The sequence below is a fragment of the Saimiri boliviensis genome, chromosome 9 (genome assembly GCF_048565385.1).
Source record: "Saimiri boliviensis isolate mSaiBol1 chromosome 9, mSaiBol1.pri, whole genome shotgun sequence".
NCBI classification, from domain to species: domain Eukaryota; kingdom Metazoa; phylum Chordata; class Mammalia; order Primates; family Cebidae; genus Saimiri; species Saimiri boliviensis.
In genome coordinates, this window is record NC_133457.1 from 45830123 (window position 1) to 45847808 (window position 17686).

General features: G+C 42.8%; 1 protein-coding gene across 7 annotated transcripts in view; it reads right to left on the reverse strand.

The window, feature by feature from the left end:
* The window catches only part of GADL1 (glutamate decarboxylase like 1), a 160346-nt gene that overhangs the window by 71201 nt on the left and 71459 nt on the right, over positions 1-17686 (reverse strand). For 6 of the 7 annotated variants that reach the window (XM_074405780.1, XM_074405779.1, XM_010346561.3 and 3 more), the window contains one exon: positions 1873-2072. The exons of the other annotated variant lie outside the window; for it this stretch is intronic. In XM_074405780.1, coding sequence (XP_074261881.1) covers positions 1873-2072 — 200 coding nt within the window. The remainder of the gene's footprint in view (positions 1-1872; positions 2073-17686) is intronic. 7 annotated transcript variants of the gene reach the window in all.

Sequence of the window (17686 nt, forward strand, 5' to 3'; positions counted from 1 at the left end):
GTTCCTAAGGCTCCAAAATGATCTCCTTGGCCTCCGTGTGTCACATCCAGGTCATGCTGAGGAAGGAGGTAGGTTCCTGTAGTCTTGGGCAGCTCCACCCTGCGGCTTTGCAGGGTACAGCCCCTCCCTCCCAGCTGCTTTCATTGGCTGTTGCCGAGTATCTGCAGCTTTTCCGGGAGCACAGTGTAAGCAGTCAGTGGATTTCCCATTCTGGGGTCTGGAAGACTGTGGTCCTCTTGTCACAGCTCCATGAGGCGGTACCCAAGTTAAGTACTTTGCTGGGGATCCAGCCCCGCAGTTTCCTTCTGCACTGCCCTAGCAGAGGTTCTCCACGGAGGCCCTGCCCCTACGGTCAACTTTCGCCCGGTCATCTGGGTGTTTCCATCTTCTAAAACCTACGTGGAGGTTCCCAAACCTCGGTTCTTGACGTCTGTGCTCCCAAAGGCTCAACACCACGTGGAAGCTGCCAAGGTTTTGGGTTTGCAGCCACGGAAGCCATGGGCTGAGCTGTACCGCGGCCCCTTTTTAGCAGTGGCTGGAGCAGCTGAGATGCAGGGCACCAAGTTGGTAGGGTGCACACCGCATGGGACTCTGGGCTCGGCCCACGAAACCATTTTTCCTCCTAGGCTTTTGGTCTGTGTCGGGAAGGGCTGCCATGAAGGCCTGTGACGTGCACTGGAGACATTTTCCCCCACGGTCTTGAGGATTATTCGGCACCTTGGGCAAATTTCTGCGGCCTGCTTGAATTTCTTAAAAACGGGTTTTTTTCCATTCAACTGCATCAGGCTGCAAAGTTTCTGAACTTTGATGCTGTTTCCCTTTTAAAATGTTCGAATAGCACCCAAGTCAACTTTTGACTGCTTTGCTGCTTAAGTGCTTCCTCCAGATACCCTAGATCTCTCAAGTTCAAAGTTCCACAAATTTCTAGGGTAGGGGCAAAATGCTAGCAGTCTGTTGGCTAAAATGTAACGAGTCAATTTTGTTCCAATTTCCAAGAAGTTCCTCATCTCCCTCGGAGACCACCTCAGCCTGGACCTTACTGTTCATACCGCTATCGCCTTTTGTCAAAGCCATTCGAGTCTCCAGGTGGTTCCAAACTTTGCCACATTTTCCTGTCTTCTGAGCCCTCTAAACTGTTCCTACCTCTGCCTCTTTCCCAGGTTTTCAGCACCCCATCTCACTTGTACTAATTGACTATATTAGTCCATCTTCATGCTGCCGATAGACATAGATCCCAGACTGCGAAGAAAGGTTTTAATAGGACTTATAGTTCCACATGGCTGGTGAGGCCTCAGGATCATGGCAAGAGGTGAAAGACACTTAGATGGTAGTGGCGCAAGAGAAAATGAGGAAGATGCAAAAGCGGGGACCCCTGATAAAACCATTGGGTCTTGGGAAACTTACTATCACAGAGCAGCATGGCAGAAACCGCCCCTAGAATTCAAACGTACCAGGTCCCTCCCACAACACAGGAATCATGCGAGTACAGTTAAAAGATATTTGGGTGGGGACACAGAGCCAGATATACCACCTTCTCTTCATTAGGTCTCAGTTGAAAGTCACTTCCTCCAAGGAGCCTCTGCCAGTGCCCCTCCAGAACACACTAGAGAGCCCTCCGAGTGGTCATGGAGACTATACCTCACCTTGCCAAAAAGTCATTGTTCTCTCTCAGAAGACTGGGATCTTGGAGGGAGCGGGTAGGACTACTCTTCACAATTCCTAACACATAGTAGGTAGTGAGAAAATACGCATTCTTTATTTCACCTAATAGGCAAATGAAAAGATGCAGTTGCCAACACATAGCAAGTGTTGCTCTCCTTATTCTTCCCATTATAGACACAAACATGCGCACACACACACAGGAGCCAGTACCTCGATAAAGCCAGAGCACGATTAACTCTTTCTTCAAGGCCTACTGTACCCAAGGCCTTCCAGGTCATCCAGAACTTGAATGCATCCGGCCTTCTGCTGCATTGGATAGACTTGTCTCCCGTGTCATAGCTGACGTCATAGAATTTATCCTGCTGGAATAGGTAAGATGCCTTGGCAGAGTAGCACTTTTTAAGAAGATCCTTTGAAAGAGATGACAAGATGGTTCAACTTCAGAAAACACTTGATTTTTATAAAGCAAACACATGAACACCATGTATATATTCTACCTGTGCTAAATGTACATCTCACTTTGTCTTACATCAGATAGTGTACATTATCTTTGAGATAGACAGTACCCATAGTGTTATCAAACAAAACCTCAGAGTTCACAAAGCTAAAATCCATCTTGACAATTTTTACTGAGGATTGAAAAGCTAAGACCATGTCATCACTATCGCTGTGGGCCAGCTTTTCAGTATGAATAAAACCATATAACTCAAATCTTTCCATTGGCCTGAAAAAGGGTATATTTACATGTTACAGAATTTCATAAGCAAAATAATTAGGTCTTAAGACCGTATTTTTCATATTTCGAAAAGGCTAGATCTGACAGGAGCTATGGAAGAAGTAAACAATTCCCAACAAGTTTTTCACTACCTCAAAACATCACCTGTAATCCCACAAGGCGTTTTGTGTTTCCTGTTGGTTTCATTTGCAACAAAATTCCATTTACGTTTACTGACTTGTTACTTATCCTTAAGAAGTAGGTGATAATTGACTGTTTATCACAATTACAGGACACTTGCTTTGACCTCAAATCATCAAAGTTGAAGCTGTGTTGTCTTCAGTGTCATCTAGTGTCTCCAAAGGGAAGACTGCCCAATCATTCACAGCCCTGACAACTCCCAAAGCATCTTCATATCCAGAAAATATTAGATCCTTGTGCTCCTCAGTGGACCCCATGGATTCAATTTCGCTGAACCACCACATGTCTCATCTGTCTTGTCTTAGACTGCTTGCTTGAATCTATTTTAGGATACTTGACACTTCTCAAAGAATACATGCAGTCTATAAGCTGTCAAGTTTACTGACACTAAACATAATCTGCCTTCTTTCCTAGGTCTGCCCTTCCATCAGGTCCCATCCTAACCTCTTCTTCCCTTTCACCTTCCTCTGCCCGTCTCATTGGGCTCAAAAGAAAAACTTGGGTATTTGGCTGCTTTCTCGACCTTGCTTCTGTGCTTTCCCTGTGCAATGAGCAGCCACTACATACGTTCTCCTTGTGTGGTTAAACAGGTTCTTGGGAGCAGGAATCTATTCCCTAGCCATATCCATGTGGCTTAACGCTGCTGGGCACAGAGCACTCTAAGTATCAAGACAATGACTCCACTCCCCATGCCCTGACATGTGGAATGAATAGAATAAACCAGATGAGCTTCTCATTTGGTGCATTTTCCAAGCTTTAACAATGCAAAACGAGTGCTGTACAGGAAGCTACAAGAAAGCTTCCCTAGTAGACAGGTTCTAGAAAATGTTTCCTTCTGATCGGAGAAAGTATTAAATGTGCTTCATTGGACTCAACAGCTTGTGCTAGCTAGCTGAATGAAAAAATCTCGAGGTGTTGCATGTCAAATGAAAGCGTAAGTTTGCTGTCTTAATTTAAGCAACATTGTCTTGTGTAGGTACTAGTCTGGATTTAAATGTCCCACTACAAAAGTATGATTTCATACTACATAAAAATTATATACCAAACATAACCAAGAATTACTATATCCCCTCATCCGGTATCCATAATAAACTGAGTATGAAGCCGTGATCAGGCTGGGCGCTGCGGCTCATACCTGTAATCCCAACACTGTGGGGCCGAGGCAAGAGGACCGCTTGAGGCCAGCAGTTTGATACAAGCCTGGGAGACATAGACCCCACCTCTACAAACAGAAACAGTAGCTTGGGCATGGCGGTACATGGCTGGGGTTCCAGATACTTGGGAAGCTGAAGTGGGAGGGTCAGTTCAGCCTGAGGTTGAGGCTGCAGTGAGCTGTGAGCACACCTCGCTTACCAGCCTGCACAACAAAGAGAACCCTGTCTCTAGAATGACAAGGAATACTAGTATGCCTTTAGCCTGGTTCCGATGGGTAATCTTGCTGTTTTGGGTGGAGGGAGATGGGGTCCTGTTCCGTCAACAGGTTGGAGTGCAGTGGCGCAATCTCGGCTCACTTGCAACCTCTGCCTTCGGGGTTCAAGCGATTTCCTTGCCTCAGCCTCCTGAGTAGCCGGGACTACAGGTGTGCACCACCACACTGGGCTAATTGTATTTTAGTAGAGATGGGGAACTCCTGACCTCATGATCCACCCAAATCAGCCTCCCAGAGTGCTGGGATTACAGACATGAGCCACTGGGCCCCCAGCCCTGATGGATATTCTTGATACAGGAAAGAGCAGACTGCTCTGACCTGAACATAAAGTAGAAAATCCCTTTTAAGTCTCAAATCGATTATCAGTATCTGGTCAGTTGCCACTGATGCATCTCCCTGCCCTCAAAATTCGGGAAGTGTGGTTGTTTCCATAGCAACTACAGTCTGACCATCTATTGTAACACTAAAAGGCCACTGCATGTACTTTAATAAATCACGCGCACATATTCGCAACACAGGCGCGTGCGCGCACACACTTGAATTACGATTATAAGTTTACTGTCACCAACCATGAAAGATGAAACATCTCCAAAGCACATGAACTTTGGACATTACTTGAGCAACTTTTAGGGCCCTATGGTAGTGATTGAAAGGGAGAGGAGGCTCCTCCATTGTGAGACAAACTGTATCATAAGCAAGTAGAGACCCAGAGAACCCAGAAAGCAAAGAGCAGAATGCACACTTGTCCTGCAGTAGTGGCACAGTTAAATCTATTGCACTAAAGAATTCTGCCTTAGGAAGGTTTCCTAAAGAACAGCTGGAAGCGTTGGATTTACTTTATCGCAATAAATTTTCCTCCCAAAGTTTTCACTCAACATTTTAGTTTATGTCCTTGTATTAAAATGGATGAGGGGTCCTTCAATTTTAAGACAACTAAGATGCTCAGATCTCCAGAGAACACGTTTTAGAATATGGTAAAACTTTGGGGGGGGGAAATTTTATGCAGTCAGAAGTACCATATTTATCTTGCTCATCTTCATAGTCTTAATCCGATCGGGACCAGACATACTTGTATGGCTTGCAGAGACAAGGATCCCGTGAAAATTGAAATTGCTTTATATTAACTCAAATTGTTCTCGGGGATTAGCAGACATTGTATTAGGGCTTTTTTATACAGTGGCAAGTGAAAGAAACTTAAGCAAAAGGGAGTATTTTTATGAGCTTGTGTATTTTAAAACTAGTTACATGTAATCTCCAGGCACAGCTGAATCTAGAACTAAATAATATCCATGGTCGGGAATATGTCCTTGCATCTTGTTCTATTGTATTCTGTACTGGCCTAACTCTCTACACAGAAAGCTGGTAGGAAGCCTGAAAACTGAAGTTTCCAAATCTGAGCACGGAGAAGAGGCTGTTTGGATACAGGAAGTGAAGGACAACTTCTTCTGGTGGTGCTGGTAACAAAGACTCTTTTTGACTAATATTTGCTTAGTGTCCTCTGAGCCCTCTCGGTCTCCTCCTTGAAATTTATCTTGCTATAAATGCATCACCCCATTGTAGCAAGAATCTTGATACTGGGGTGGGAGATTCTTTCCCAGCTGACTATTTGATCATCCTTTATCTGACCAAATTCTTCATTCTTCATACTTGTTACCTGATTATTCTAGCCTGCCTTCAACAAGAATCTTGTGAGATGTCTAACCTGTATCCTCCTCTCGTTCCTACTGTTGTCTTAGTCATTTTCTACCCACTGACTCCCAACCTGCCCATTGGCTGGGAATCCCTACTTGTCCATGCTGTACTGAGAAGTGAGCCCAGTTATACTGAGGTCTATCTTCCCCATTGCAGTAGTTAATGAATAAAGTGTTACTACTACTTAACTGTCTGGTTCTGGTTTTAATACCCACATAGACTCTTGGCCTCCCAATCTCAATATCTTAACCTTTCTGTGACCAAACCTAGCAGCCAATGGGCAAAGGAGCCTTAAAAACGGGGCTTTTAGGAGTCGGGCCCTTTTTCAGAGCAAAGCGGAAGAAAGAAATTGAATGGATTGGATTATACAGTAAGGAGAAACGGGCAAATAGCAAGCATGCTACATGAATACAGAAACCACAACTTCTACTACTTTGCATTCACAACACCTAACCTGGCATATAACGATAATGATCAGAACTAACATGTACTAGCTCTTATTATCTTCTAGACACTTGAATAACTCATTTAAATCCCACAACCCAATGAGATAAATTGTTGGTCAACTCCACTGTATATTTTTGTAGCACAGCGAGTTAATTACCTAGGTTATGTAACCACTAGGTGATAGGGCTAGGTTTCAAACCAAAGCTGCTTAGATTCAGATCCTGAACTCTCTTCTACTTTATTGTATCAACAGTGGGCACTTACATACACAAGAGGGTGCCCCATAAAGACGCATTTAAGGGTTTTGGAGAGGTTGGTGAAAAGGAAAATGGCAAGAGCACTCTCAGCTACAGGTCAAAATAAGATCCTGTTCGAAAGTTTTTTTTCCCTATAAACATGACTTGTGGTCTTAACACTAATATCCTGTTTATAAAGCATTTTGAGATCTTTAGGAATACTTGTGAATCTAGCAATATTATCCAAAAGACATCTGTAGGTTGCATGTTCTCCTGACCAAGATCACCCAAGCCATCTGATTTCCACAAGCCAGATCAGATTCTGCCGTCTTGCAGTCACTGACCACGTGGGTTTACCGACGCAGGATTCTGTACCCCAACAGTCCCCAGCCTTTGTGGCACCAGGGACCGGTGCTCATGGGAGACAATTTTTCCACAGATACTTGTGGGCATAATGTGCAAAATCAAATTTTGGTTGCAAATGAAGACTTGATTGTAATCTAGAATGTAAAAGTGAAATTTTATAAATGATACCGTCTGATACTGGCTTTCTTTATTGAACAAGCATTGGGGTACTGTAATAGGCAATCTGTGCTAAGCTCTGGAGATGTAATGGTAAATAACAAAGTCACCGTCCTTAAGACATTTTGAATGGGAATAAGACCAATACTGTCCATTGCTAAAATAGAGGCGTGACAGCACAAAGGGATCATCTTCACCACCTTAGAGATGACAGAGGTGCCTTTTCAGAAGCTGGGAGCTGAAAAGTGAGGAGCAGCTGGACAGACGAGAGGACAGAACTGAGTACAACTGGAGCTGACTGAGGGTGGGGTGTAGCCGGAGAGCTGAGGCTAGAAACCAGAGTGAGCCAAGTCACCAAGCATCTTAAATGCCACGGTGATGAGTGATGGAATCTTCCTAGGCTCCTTACAGACATTACAACTTAAACTTCATTAGTGATCTGGCAGAATAAAGTGAGAATCGGCAGATGTAAATTCTGCTTTTGATTTAGTCACTTGATGTCAGAGCTCAAAGCCTGTCACTTAATATCTCGGGCTCCATTTTTCTCACTGGCCTAATGAAAAAGCTGTTATTTGTTCTCACCATACATAAATATTGTGAAAATCTAAGGAACTAATGTTAACTGGGAATACTCTTGAGTCTTAAGCGAAAAATCTTACCATTCCTCCTCTTCTGCGTATTGCAGTATTCCTTACCCCTTCCGGCTGTCACTTCCTAGTCTTCCTTTGGTTAACTTTATTTCCCCAGGCAAGCTGCAGAACAGAACATCAGCTCTAGACTTCCTCACTGTCTATGAAATGAACATATGACAACCCTCACCCACCTTCCTTTTTAATGGGATGTATTTGTCAGTTATACAGTATAGAAGTAGGCGGAGCTGCCAGAACGTATTACAAGAGGTTTTAAAGCAATAGTTATCCATGGTCTACACCCTTCAAATAAAGCTGTTCCTGACTTAATAAAGCTCCCATACTAGATGGCCCTTGTAGATGCCGTGGTTCTTGACAAGTCTGTAGTTTAAATGGAAGACCCCAAAGCCATGACATAAAATTGGAATGACCCAGGGCATAAGCTAGGTGGACTGAGAGCTAAGCCATCAAGTGGCCAGGTGTAACTTGTTCAGTTTTCTCTGGATTCCTTAAGCAAAGAGGGAAAAATTCACTCCTGAGTAGCTGGTGTGGGATGGAAGAGTAAGCAGAGGGTAATGGATGTATGGCTGGACGTGGTGGCTCACCCCTGTAATCCCAGCACTCTGGGAGGCTGAGGCGGGTGGATCACTTGAGGTCCGGAGTTCAAGACCAGCCTGACGAACATGGCACAACCCCATCTATACTAAAAAAACAAAAATGGGGTAAGGTGGCATGTACCTGGAGTCTGAGCTACTCAGGAGGCTAAGGCAGAAGAATGACTTGAACCCAGGATGTGGAGGTTACAGTGAGCTGAGATCATACCACTGTACTTCAGCCTGGGCAACAAAGAGACATCATCCTTAATGCTCCTCCCCACCAAAAGTATTTCCCAAAAGGAAGCAAATCGAACTGAACCAGGTAGAAGGTCAGTGTGTTAGGTTGGGCCATGATTGGTCTGAGATGGAAGAAAGGGAAGGGAGGACAGGGAAGGAGGATGGGAAGGAGCAAGGGGTGGACAGGGCAAAGAGTGGAAAAGAAGAAACAAAGGATAAACGGGTGTGGTGTGATGGCCCCTGCCTGTAATTCCAGCACTTTAGGAGGCCAGATCAGGTAGATCACTCAAGGTCGAGAGTTCGAGACCAACCTGACCAACATGGTGAAAACCCTGCCTCTGTTAAAAACGCAAAAATGAGCCGGGTATGGTGATGCATGCCTGTAATCCCATCTACTCGGGAGACTGAGGTAGAATAGCTTGAACCCCGGACGCAGAGGTTGCAGTTAGCTGAGGCAGCATTACTGCCCTCTGGACTGGGTGACGACAGGACTCCATCTCCCCCCAAAAAAACATTCGAAGGTGAGATTTCAAGTGCTGCTAACATGCAGGTCAGTGCAAGGCGTCTGTTTAAACGGGTGCGTTCTGAGTGTGTGGAAGTGCGCAGACTACTTGGGTATCATCTAACAGATTCTTAAATTAGCGCACACCACTTCTAAGAGTTTTGCCTTTGTTTAAATATATGCTGCCGTATGAAGTTGGAAAGTAGGAAAAGAACCCTCTTCATTTCTGTAAATGCAAGTCCACCTACTACTTTTTTTTCCCCTCAGTGTTACACATGTTACCTCTTTCTGGCTTTCAAATGTATACAACATGTTACAAGTCCTATGGTAAGAATAAAAGTAGGTCCTCAAAAATCACTTGAAACCTCAACCTTGCATTTATCTTCACCTCACTCTCCTGTGTCTGTTCTGTGTAAGGTCTCCTCATATTATGCAGTTAATGATGGGGTGTGTGCTTCATACACTCTACTGTAAGATACTAACTTAGAATTAGAAATTTGCCTTCAACTTTAGCCAGGACTCCTTTCCTGGGTCCTCTACTCACAATATTTCTGCATTGTGCGCTCTATATGTTCACCTGTAATCCGAAGCAGGTAATCTTTCATTTCTGATGCCTTTAAATAGACATATTTCATTGTTTCCTATAGCATATCTTTATCTTTTGGATTTATTTAGTTCATGGTCTTTCTGCTGTAGCTTTTTCATTCTATCAGAGTAGAAAATACTTAATCATCTGGTTTGCATACAGCTTGGAAAATTTTTTAAAAGGGGTCACAATTTAATTTGGCACCAAATCTGAATTCCTATGTGCCTCTTCCTCTGCAATCTGAAAAGCTAACTGCAGACACATTGCACTTCATTGGATGTTTCAATGTCTGGGAGGTTCAAATCATGATATGAAGGTTTGCTTCTGTTGCCAGTTATGAATCGTTTTTATCTTTGATACTGACTCGGCTATCTTTCCCATTCCATTCAAGCATTTTCCGATCGCCTACAGATCAGTCTCTGCTCAAACTTCGATTAGTCCTCCAGTTTTCACTTCCCTCCTTCCCCTGATGGTTTGTACTTTTCGGAAGATGTTGTACATAGATGTTTGATATTTTTTGCTGGTTTAATAGCTTGCTTTCAGAGATGGGATTGTAGGAAACTTTCATTTGAGTTTATATTTTTGTTAGTTGGATCTATCGCAAGTATAAAGAAAATTTTTAAATACTTATTCCTCAAGAATTGCAGAAAATTCATACTGCAAGAAGAGTACGCATATTGTGTTGGGGCTATACACTTCGTTTTTTGTCTTAAATTTAAGGAGCATGAGACTACAAGGAGACGGCAACCTTTCTCTAACATTTTCTCAAATACTCTGAAATTTGTAAGTTAAGTAATGAAGTTGGCTATTACATAAGGTGCTTGTGATTGAATTTCTGTTCTCTTCTGCCATAGTGATATTTGAGCTTGTTCTGCCATTTTGACATCTCCTTTCCTCGAGTTTATTTTAATCCAGCTTCTCAAAAACTGCTGTGCCATCAGCCCTTTTGACAAACTGGCTCGATGGTTTGCCCGATTCAAGCTGTTTCCAGAAAGTTTCTGGCTGCTCTGTGCTGGGTTTCCGATGAAACGTGACTTCCTCTTGTTTCAGTTAATTGACATAATGCATTTAACTTCAGTTACCTGTGAAAACACATTCTTGGAGAAAACATCAGCGTTTCACGATGCTATGAAAGAAACGATTTACATGATATATCCAGATGGATAATAGACACAGAGAAAGCGATTGGCCCTACCTTTGGCCCTTTGGTTGATAGGCTCTTGAAAATTCTTAAGTTGCCTTACAAAGCTGAGGTCAGTTGCTTCTTTCCTTAATGCATTTGGCGTTTTGGGTGGTTATTCAAAATCCTCACTTCCCCCTGCATATGTTACTTGGTATGTTATCAAAGAGACCCTACAGCCCTGTGCCCAGCTCAAGGCAGAAGAGGAGGAAAGGGTGTGCGTGCGCAGTGGGCGGTCCTCCCCGGGTCCCTCCCGCGAGCCCCCAGTTCTCTTGGCGGCACCCTCTGGCTCGCCTTCTTGTTTATCACCCTAGCTACTCTCTCCCAGTCACCCACAGTTTCAAGGCAAAATGGGAGGAGAGAATAGCAGCCTTCCACGCAAAAAAAAGGTGGGATGGGGAGGGGAGTCCCGCCCCTGCATGCTGCGAGGGCGGGGCTGGGACACCGGCCTTCTTGACAGTGGTGGACACGTTCCCAGCTATGAACGGCAGAGAGGTCACAGGCATTGGATCCGTTTGACATCTGTAAAAACCACTGACTTCTGGAATACTCTGAGCACTTAATGTTGATCAATACTCCCTTTTCCCTTCCAGAAAACCTCCTGGAAGACTCCAGAAAGCTTTAAGTTTTAAGCGCTTGCAGACCCGTTAGGGATTTTCAGAGAACTGCTCCTGTACTTGAGTGCAAGATCTGAGAGGTTTCTTCCCAGTGTGTAAATCTTCCTTAAATAACCCTAAGGGTTAGAATGAGCTGCTTAAGAAAATGAGACTGAAAGAAAAGATATCTTTAGAAATGGAACTTAATAATTTTAAACCATAACGCTGCCTACGAGAGAGGAAAGTTGGACTCTGTTTCTAGAGAATGTGTAAGTGCCTCTATAAATAAGACATTTGATAGTGCAGGGAGATCACTTGGCAGTACCTCTGCATGCCCTACAAGCATTTAAAAATAGTGCAATCGGGCTTCTCTCAGGACAGATGGAGATTTTTCGATTTTTTCCTAGGCATCAATCAGCACAACTTCTCAAAGATAATCTAAAACAGTGTTTTTCAAACTGACTACAACTCACAGTAAAAAATGTTTAAATAGTGACACAGTACCCACCCTACTACACATGAAACTGAGTTTCATGGAACAGTATACATTATTAACAGATGGAGTGCATACTGACTTTTCTCTGTTTCAGTCCATTCTGTACGCTAAAAAGAAAAAGCTGCCGTGACTTAAAATTGACTGCAACTCAAGATGAATTAGTACAGTGGTTCTTAACCCTGGATAACATTAGAATCATCTCCCCCACTGCCAAAAAACCATTTCAGAGGTCCTACTCCAGGCCAAAAAAACCCACAATTTTCAGTGTGAAGTAAGGGCAATGTTACTGTTTAAAATGTTTCCCAGGTGATGCAGGGTGCAGCCAGGATTAAAAACCATTGCACTGATGGGTCTTGATCTCACACTGATAAATCCTGATCTTCTAGATATTTTAATCAACATTACATTTGAGGTTAGGACTGGAGAAGTCTGAAGTTTTGAGTTTTTCTGATAATACAAACCAAGGTGACTATCTGACTTATTTTTGGCTATTAGTGCCCATGACAAGAGTGTGTGTGTGTAAAATAAAACTGAAAAAGGGTTTTATGTAACCCAAAGAGAATATGGGTTACATGTGGTCCATGCTGAAGTCTTAATCAGTGGGAGAAAAAAGCTCCAAAGTACAAAACCTATGTCCACGGGTTATGGCATGGATGAAATGTGCAAACAAAACCAAGAACCTTGATCTGTTCAACCTTTGCTTTGCTCTATGTATTAGTCCGTTTTCATGCTGCTGCTAGATACACCAGAGACTGGGCAATTTATGAAAGATTTTCATAGACTGACAGTTCCACATGGCTGGGGAGGCCTCAAAATCACAGTGGGAGGTGAAAGGCACATCTCACATCAGCAGACAAGAGAATTGTGCAGAGAAACTCCCAAACTCCCCTTCCAAAAACCATCAGACCTTGAGACTTACTATTATGCCAATAGCATGGGAAAGACGTGCCCCCATGATTCAACTACTTCCCACTGGGTCCCTCCTACAACACAAAGGAATTGTGGGAGCTACAATTGAAGATGAGATGACCGAATCATATCACTATGTTGTTGTGATATGGAAGAAAAACCATTTGTTGTCAGAAGCTTAATATCAACACAATTTTGCTGACTTGGCTCCCATAGGAATTGTGATCCTTCCTTTTCCCATATTACTGCTGAGTTTCTGGGGTTCCGTTTGAGACCCTACTTGGGGATTTATTTACACCTTACTTTGTTGCAAAAGGGATTTAAGACAGCCTAAAACATGGTAAGGTTAGAGGACAGGAGGAAGGAGAGAGGAGAGGTTGAGGGGGGGTTGTAGGGTAGAATGGAGAGAAGAGGAAGAGGGGGGAAGAAGGGAGAAGGTGGAGCAGGAAAAAGGAGGTTCGAAGCAAGAGAAAACGCAATGAGGAAGCCTGACACGGTGTCTACACACACAATGCACATGGGAAGGGAGATGAAAAGAGATCACAGAATTTGACAATCTTTTTGCATAGCTGGTAACCGATGTGTACAGTGTAGCAAAGGCATTCAATAGTCATTTGCTGCTTCTGAACTTAGGGTACTGATTGCGTAACTGTCAACTACATCACCTTCGTCATGTAACATTTTCATTCACGTGTAAATTGAGGACAATAATATTGCATTGCAGTCTACCTCCTGGAGATCTTTGGATTATTTGTGACACGTTTAAGTAAATGCCTAGAAAAAGGTATTAACACAGGACTTCTTTGGTCTAGATGGATTAATTGCTTCTCTCCAAAATAGGTAGACAGAAAGAAATCTTCTCTTTCAAACTGGACAAAACAGTGAGTGTGCTGCTTCCGGCTGAGGCTAGAAGAGCAATTATTCACCAAGAACACAATACTTAACAAAATCAATTATGTCTCCAGCTTGTTGTGATGCCGTTAACAAAGGCATGGTTCCTTTTCAAATGAAATTTGACCTTTAGCGATAAAGCCTGTGACCTACATTTCTTGGAGTTGAGCATTCTTGAAGTCTGGCTTCTGAGGCCTGGAGTATAGTTAGGAGATTGATTTCACAGAAAGGAAAATGCCATGTGGGAAGGCAAGTTCTGAAACACGAGTTCCTTGCTCTTTGTGTAAATCCTATTGAAGATTTGTGGGACATTCCTGACATCATCGCCATGAGCAGTCCTATTTAAAACTATGATTAAATAAGTTAAAAATTTAGGAAGTACTTGGCAGAAACTTTGAATAGAATAAAAGATGTAGTGGACAGTAGCATTTTTTTCCAAGTACCCATGATAAGATACAGAAATGTGCTAAAGTAGACAATGTTTTCACTATTCTATTGGATATTCAGGCAGAAAAGTCTGTCTTTGCCCGTGGCTTACTCAACATCGACATAACAAGGAAAAATACATTTATTGTGTGCTTACTACCTGGTTAACAAAGCACTACGCACACTTTAAACATCTCATTTAATGTTATAGTACTTCTTCAAAACAGAAGGTATCATCATTATACAGAAAAAAGCATCAAGGTGTTAAGAAAAGGTAAATGACTTGTCAAAGTCGCACAAGGCATTCCGAAGCAGGGAAATAATTTGAACACAAATCTTGCTGGGTTTTCAAGGTCCGTAGGTTAATTTGCACGCTGAGAAATCGTATTCGATCCCAGAATTTCCCAGTTCAAACTACAGCCTTAGAGACTAGGTAAAGATAAAGCCTCTTTTCTGGATGTTCTAAAATAAGGATGAAGCAAATGATTTCATCCTATGTAGGACAGATAGAATCTTTTTAGGACCAGGTGGTAAATACTTGCAGGTTTGCAAGCCATGTGATCTCCTTCACAACCACTCAACTCCATGGTTGTAGCATGAAAGCAGCCATAGAGGATTACTTACATGAGCATGACTCTGTGTTCTAATAAAGCTTTATAAGAACAGGTGACAGGCCAGGTTCAACCCAAGGGCCATAATTTGTAGACCCCTGCTTTAAGACATTCCAGTGAAGACACACTGCATAAGATAGTCACTTCCAAATTTGTAGAGGGTAGAACAAGTTAACATTTATTTGAAGGCTCCAAAAACCAGAGACATCTTTCTGGATTAAAGAGTTGGAGACCAGCCTGGCCAATATGGTGAGACCCTGTCTCTATAAAAAATATAAAAATTAGCTGAGCATGGTGATGGGCACCTGTAATCCCAGCTACTCGGGAGGCTGAGGCAGGAGAATTTCTTGAAGCTGGAAGATGGAGACTACAGCGAGCCAAATTGTGCCACTGTACTCCAGCCTGGGCAACAGAGCCAGATTCTGTCTCAAAAAAAACCTTTCATTAAGGCAAATTTTTAATCCCTTTTACATAGTAAACATTTAGTTTCTAAAAGCGATAGTTAAACTGGTAAACCATGGTTTGTTTACCTTTGTGGATTTGAGAAACATTTTACACAATTCCTCTAAAGAATGGCATTTGAAAATCAAGACCCATACTTGGCTTATTTCTAACTTTGATTGTTAGAATGAAATTTAACAGTCCCAAGAACTATTCTGTAATAACAGCTGGTGAAATTCAGGTTCATCTTGTTTGACTGAAAATAGCAAGTAGAAGCTACTACTGGTAAAGGAGCAAAAAGGAAGCAGAGGGAAAGACAGGAGGTCTCTGGTCAGTTAGGAGGAGGGATGTGTGATGTTGACGATTCTCTGGTGCAATCCTAGGTCTCTAGTATGAGAATTAGTTTCCAAACCCAACAAGAAAACTGTTGTCTGACAAATTGCAAGTGTCCCGAAGGGAACAAGAGAACCAGATGTATTTAGAACAACGATGACTGCAAATCCTGGGGGAGAGTGACGATATCTACAAAATTTCTGTACAACCTGGGCTGAAAGAAGAAAAGTGTAATGCAAAAACCCTACAAGCAAGAGTCTGGGGACCAAATTGAGTTAGGTGGAGATTGATAGGTCAGTTTAACCAGACAGGCTGTGGAAATGAGTTAGAATTAGCAAAATCATCAGCATTAGGATTTCATTTTGTATAGGTTCCAAAGGGGATTAAACAATCGGGTTGTATTTTTATAAATGTTGTCTATTTCTGTACATTGTCGTGGCTTTAAAATTCGGTTTTAGGCAGGAAGAAAAGTTGATCCATTACCTACCATCTTGTTTGAGGCACGTGAGCTGTGTGGTTAAAAGCATGGATTATGGACTGAGCAGGACTGACTGAATCCCAGTTCCAACCTTTAAGAGCTTCGTGGTCTTGAGCGTGTTATTTAGGCTTTCTGTATTAAGGCTTTCCATTTGTACAGTGGGAAGGGGAATAGTGGCTACCTCATGGGGCTGAAATGCAGATTTAATGGATTACTGTATTGATAAACTCGTGTAATGTTTATTGAACTTGCCAGGACATAAGGATCCTCTGCGAGGTTAGAAGCCTCTAGTTGAGTATAGATGAGAGGCTAGTAGTGGCTTCACCGTTAAGAGGAATTTCTGATAGGTGCTGAACAAATGTTGGGCTAGAGAGGAGGTCCCTAAAGCATCCTAGAAAAGCAGAGAGGCCTCCTGGAAGGAACTGATGCTTGAGCTGTGTTTCATGACAAACAGTAGGGCTCAAGCAGGCAAGGAGAGTATCTGGTTTTCCACACAGAGGGAATCACTTGCCTACAGGAAAACAAATGCACTCTTCACATGTTTAAAGCCCTCTGTATGTGATCTGAAATTGCTCCCAAGCCTCATCTCCCAGCACATTGTTCGCCAGTCTCGGATACCTGGCACCTCACTCTGCTGTCCCCGAGATCACATTTTTTTCTTGAGACCGTCTTTACTCTGTCACCCAGGCTGGAGTGTGCAGTGGCGCTAACTCGGCTCGCTGCAACCTCCATTTCCCAGGTTCAAGCCACTCTCCTGTCCCAGCCTCCTGAGTAGCTGGGACTATAGGTGCACACCACCATGCCTGGCTATTTTTTGTATTTTGAGTAGAGAGAGGTTTTCACCATGTTGACCAGGCTGGTCTTGAACTCCTGACCTCAGGTGATGCACCCGCCTTGGCCTCCCAAAGTGTTGGCTAACAGGCATGAGTCACTGCTTCCAGCCCACATATTCTTAATTTCTGACAGTTCAGTTCTTGTCAGAAATTGGGGGATAACTATTTTACAGCATCATAAAGTAAAGCATACCACACCCTATTCCTGTCTCATGTCCAATCACTGATATAGTCCCCAAGCCTATGAGTGCCCAGCATACCCTCTTAAAAAGTCGCCATTGCCTCACATAGTGCCCACATCCCAACAACCTGAAATGAACCCTGGACATTTTCCTTCTCCCCTGCCTTACAAAACCCATGAACCTATTACAATGAGAAGCAAAATGTCTTCTCTATAAGCTTGTCTAGACCGGCATGCATGTCTGTTTTTGGTTCTAAATAATTACACATCTTGAATGTAAGTGACGACCTTTCTCAAAATTGTCTAAAGCTATAGAGGCATTGAGGAAAAACAAATCCCCATACAGGGATTGTTAAGCTCTGAGTTCATACTAACTTATTGTTATATTATAAATCCAATATCCGATTCTAGAATATACTTAAGATTCCAGCTTCGTGAAATTAACCTTGCCACCAATCATGGGTGAGTCATTTCTTCAATCACAAGCTTTTTAAACGAATATGACATTTGAAGAACCCTACTTCCCTAGAGATTTTCCTTTCAGATTTCAGTTGAACCTTTTAAGGGAAGAGGCCCTATATCTTCCAAAATTGGGAAATGCAATCTGTTAGACTGGCTAACCCTCTAACGCTTGATGTCGCAAGCTCACAGGCAGAAAACAATCTTTTCCTTACTGCATAAAGACTTCTGGTTCACAACAGCTCTGAAAACGGCTATGTATTTCATTGCATTTCACTACCTCTCTGGCAAGTTGGATATTGAAAATGGCACAAAGATTCTGACAGTACTCTAAATGAATGCATCAGTATTTCTATAACTGGATGTATAGAGGGTTTCATCTGCACTATGGTGCTAAG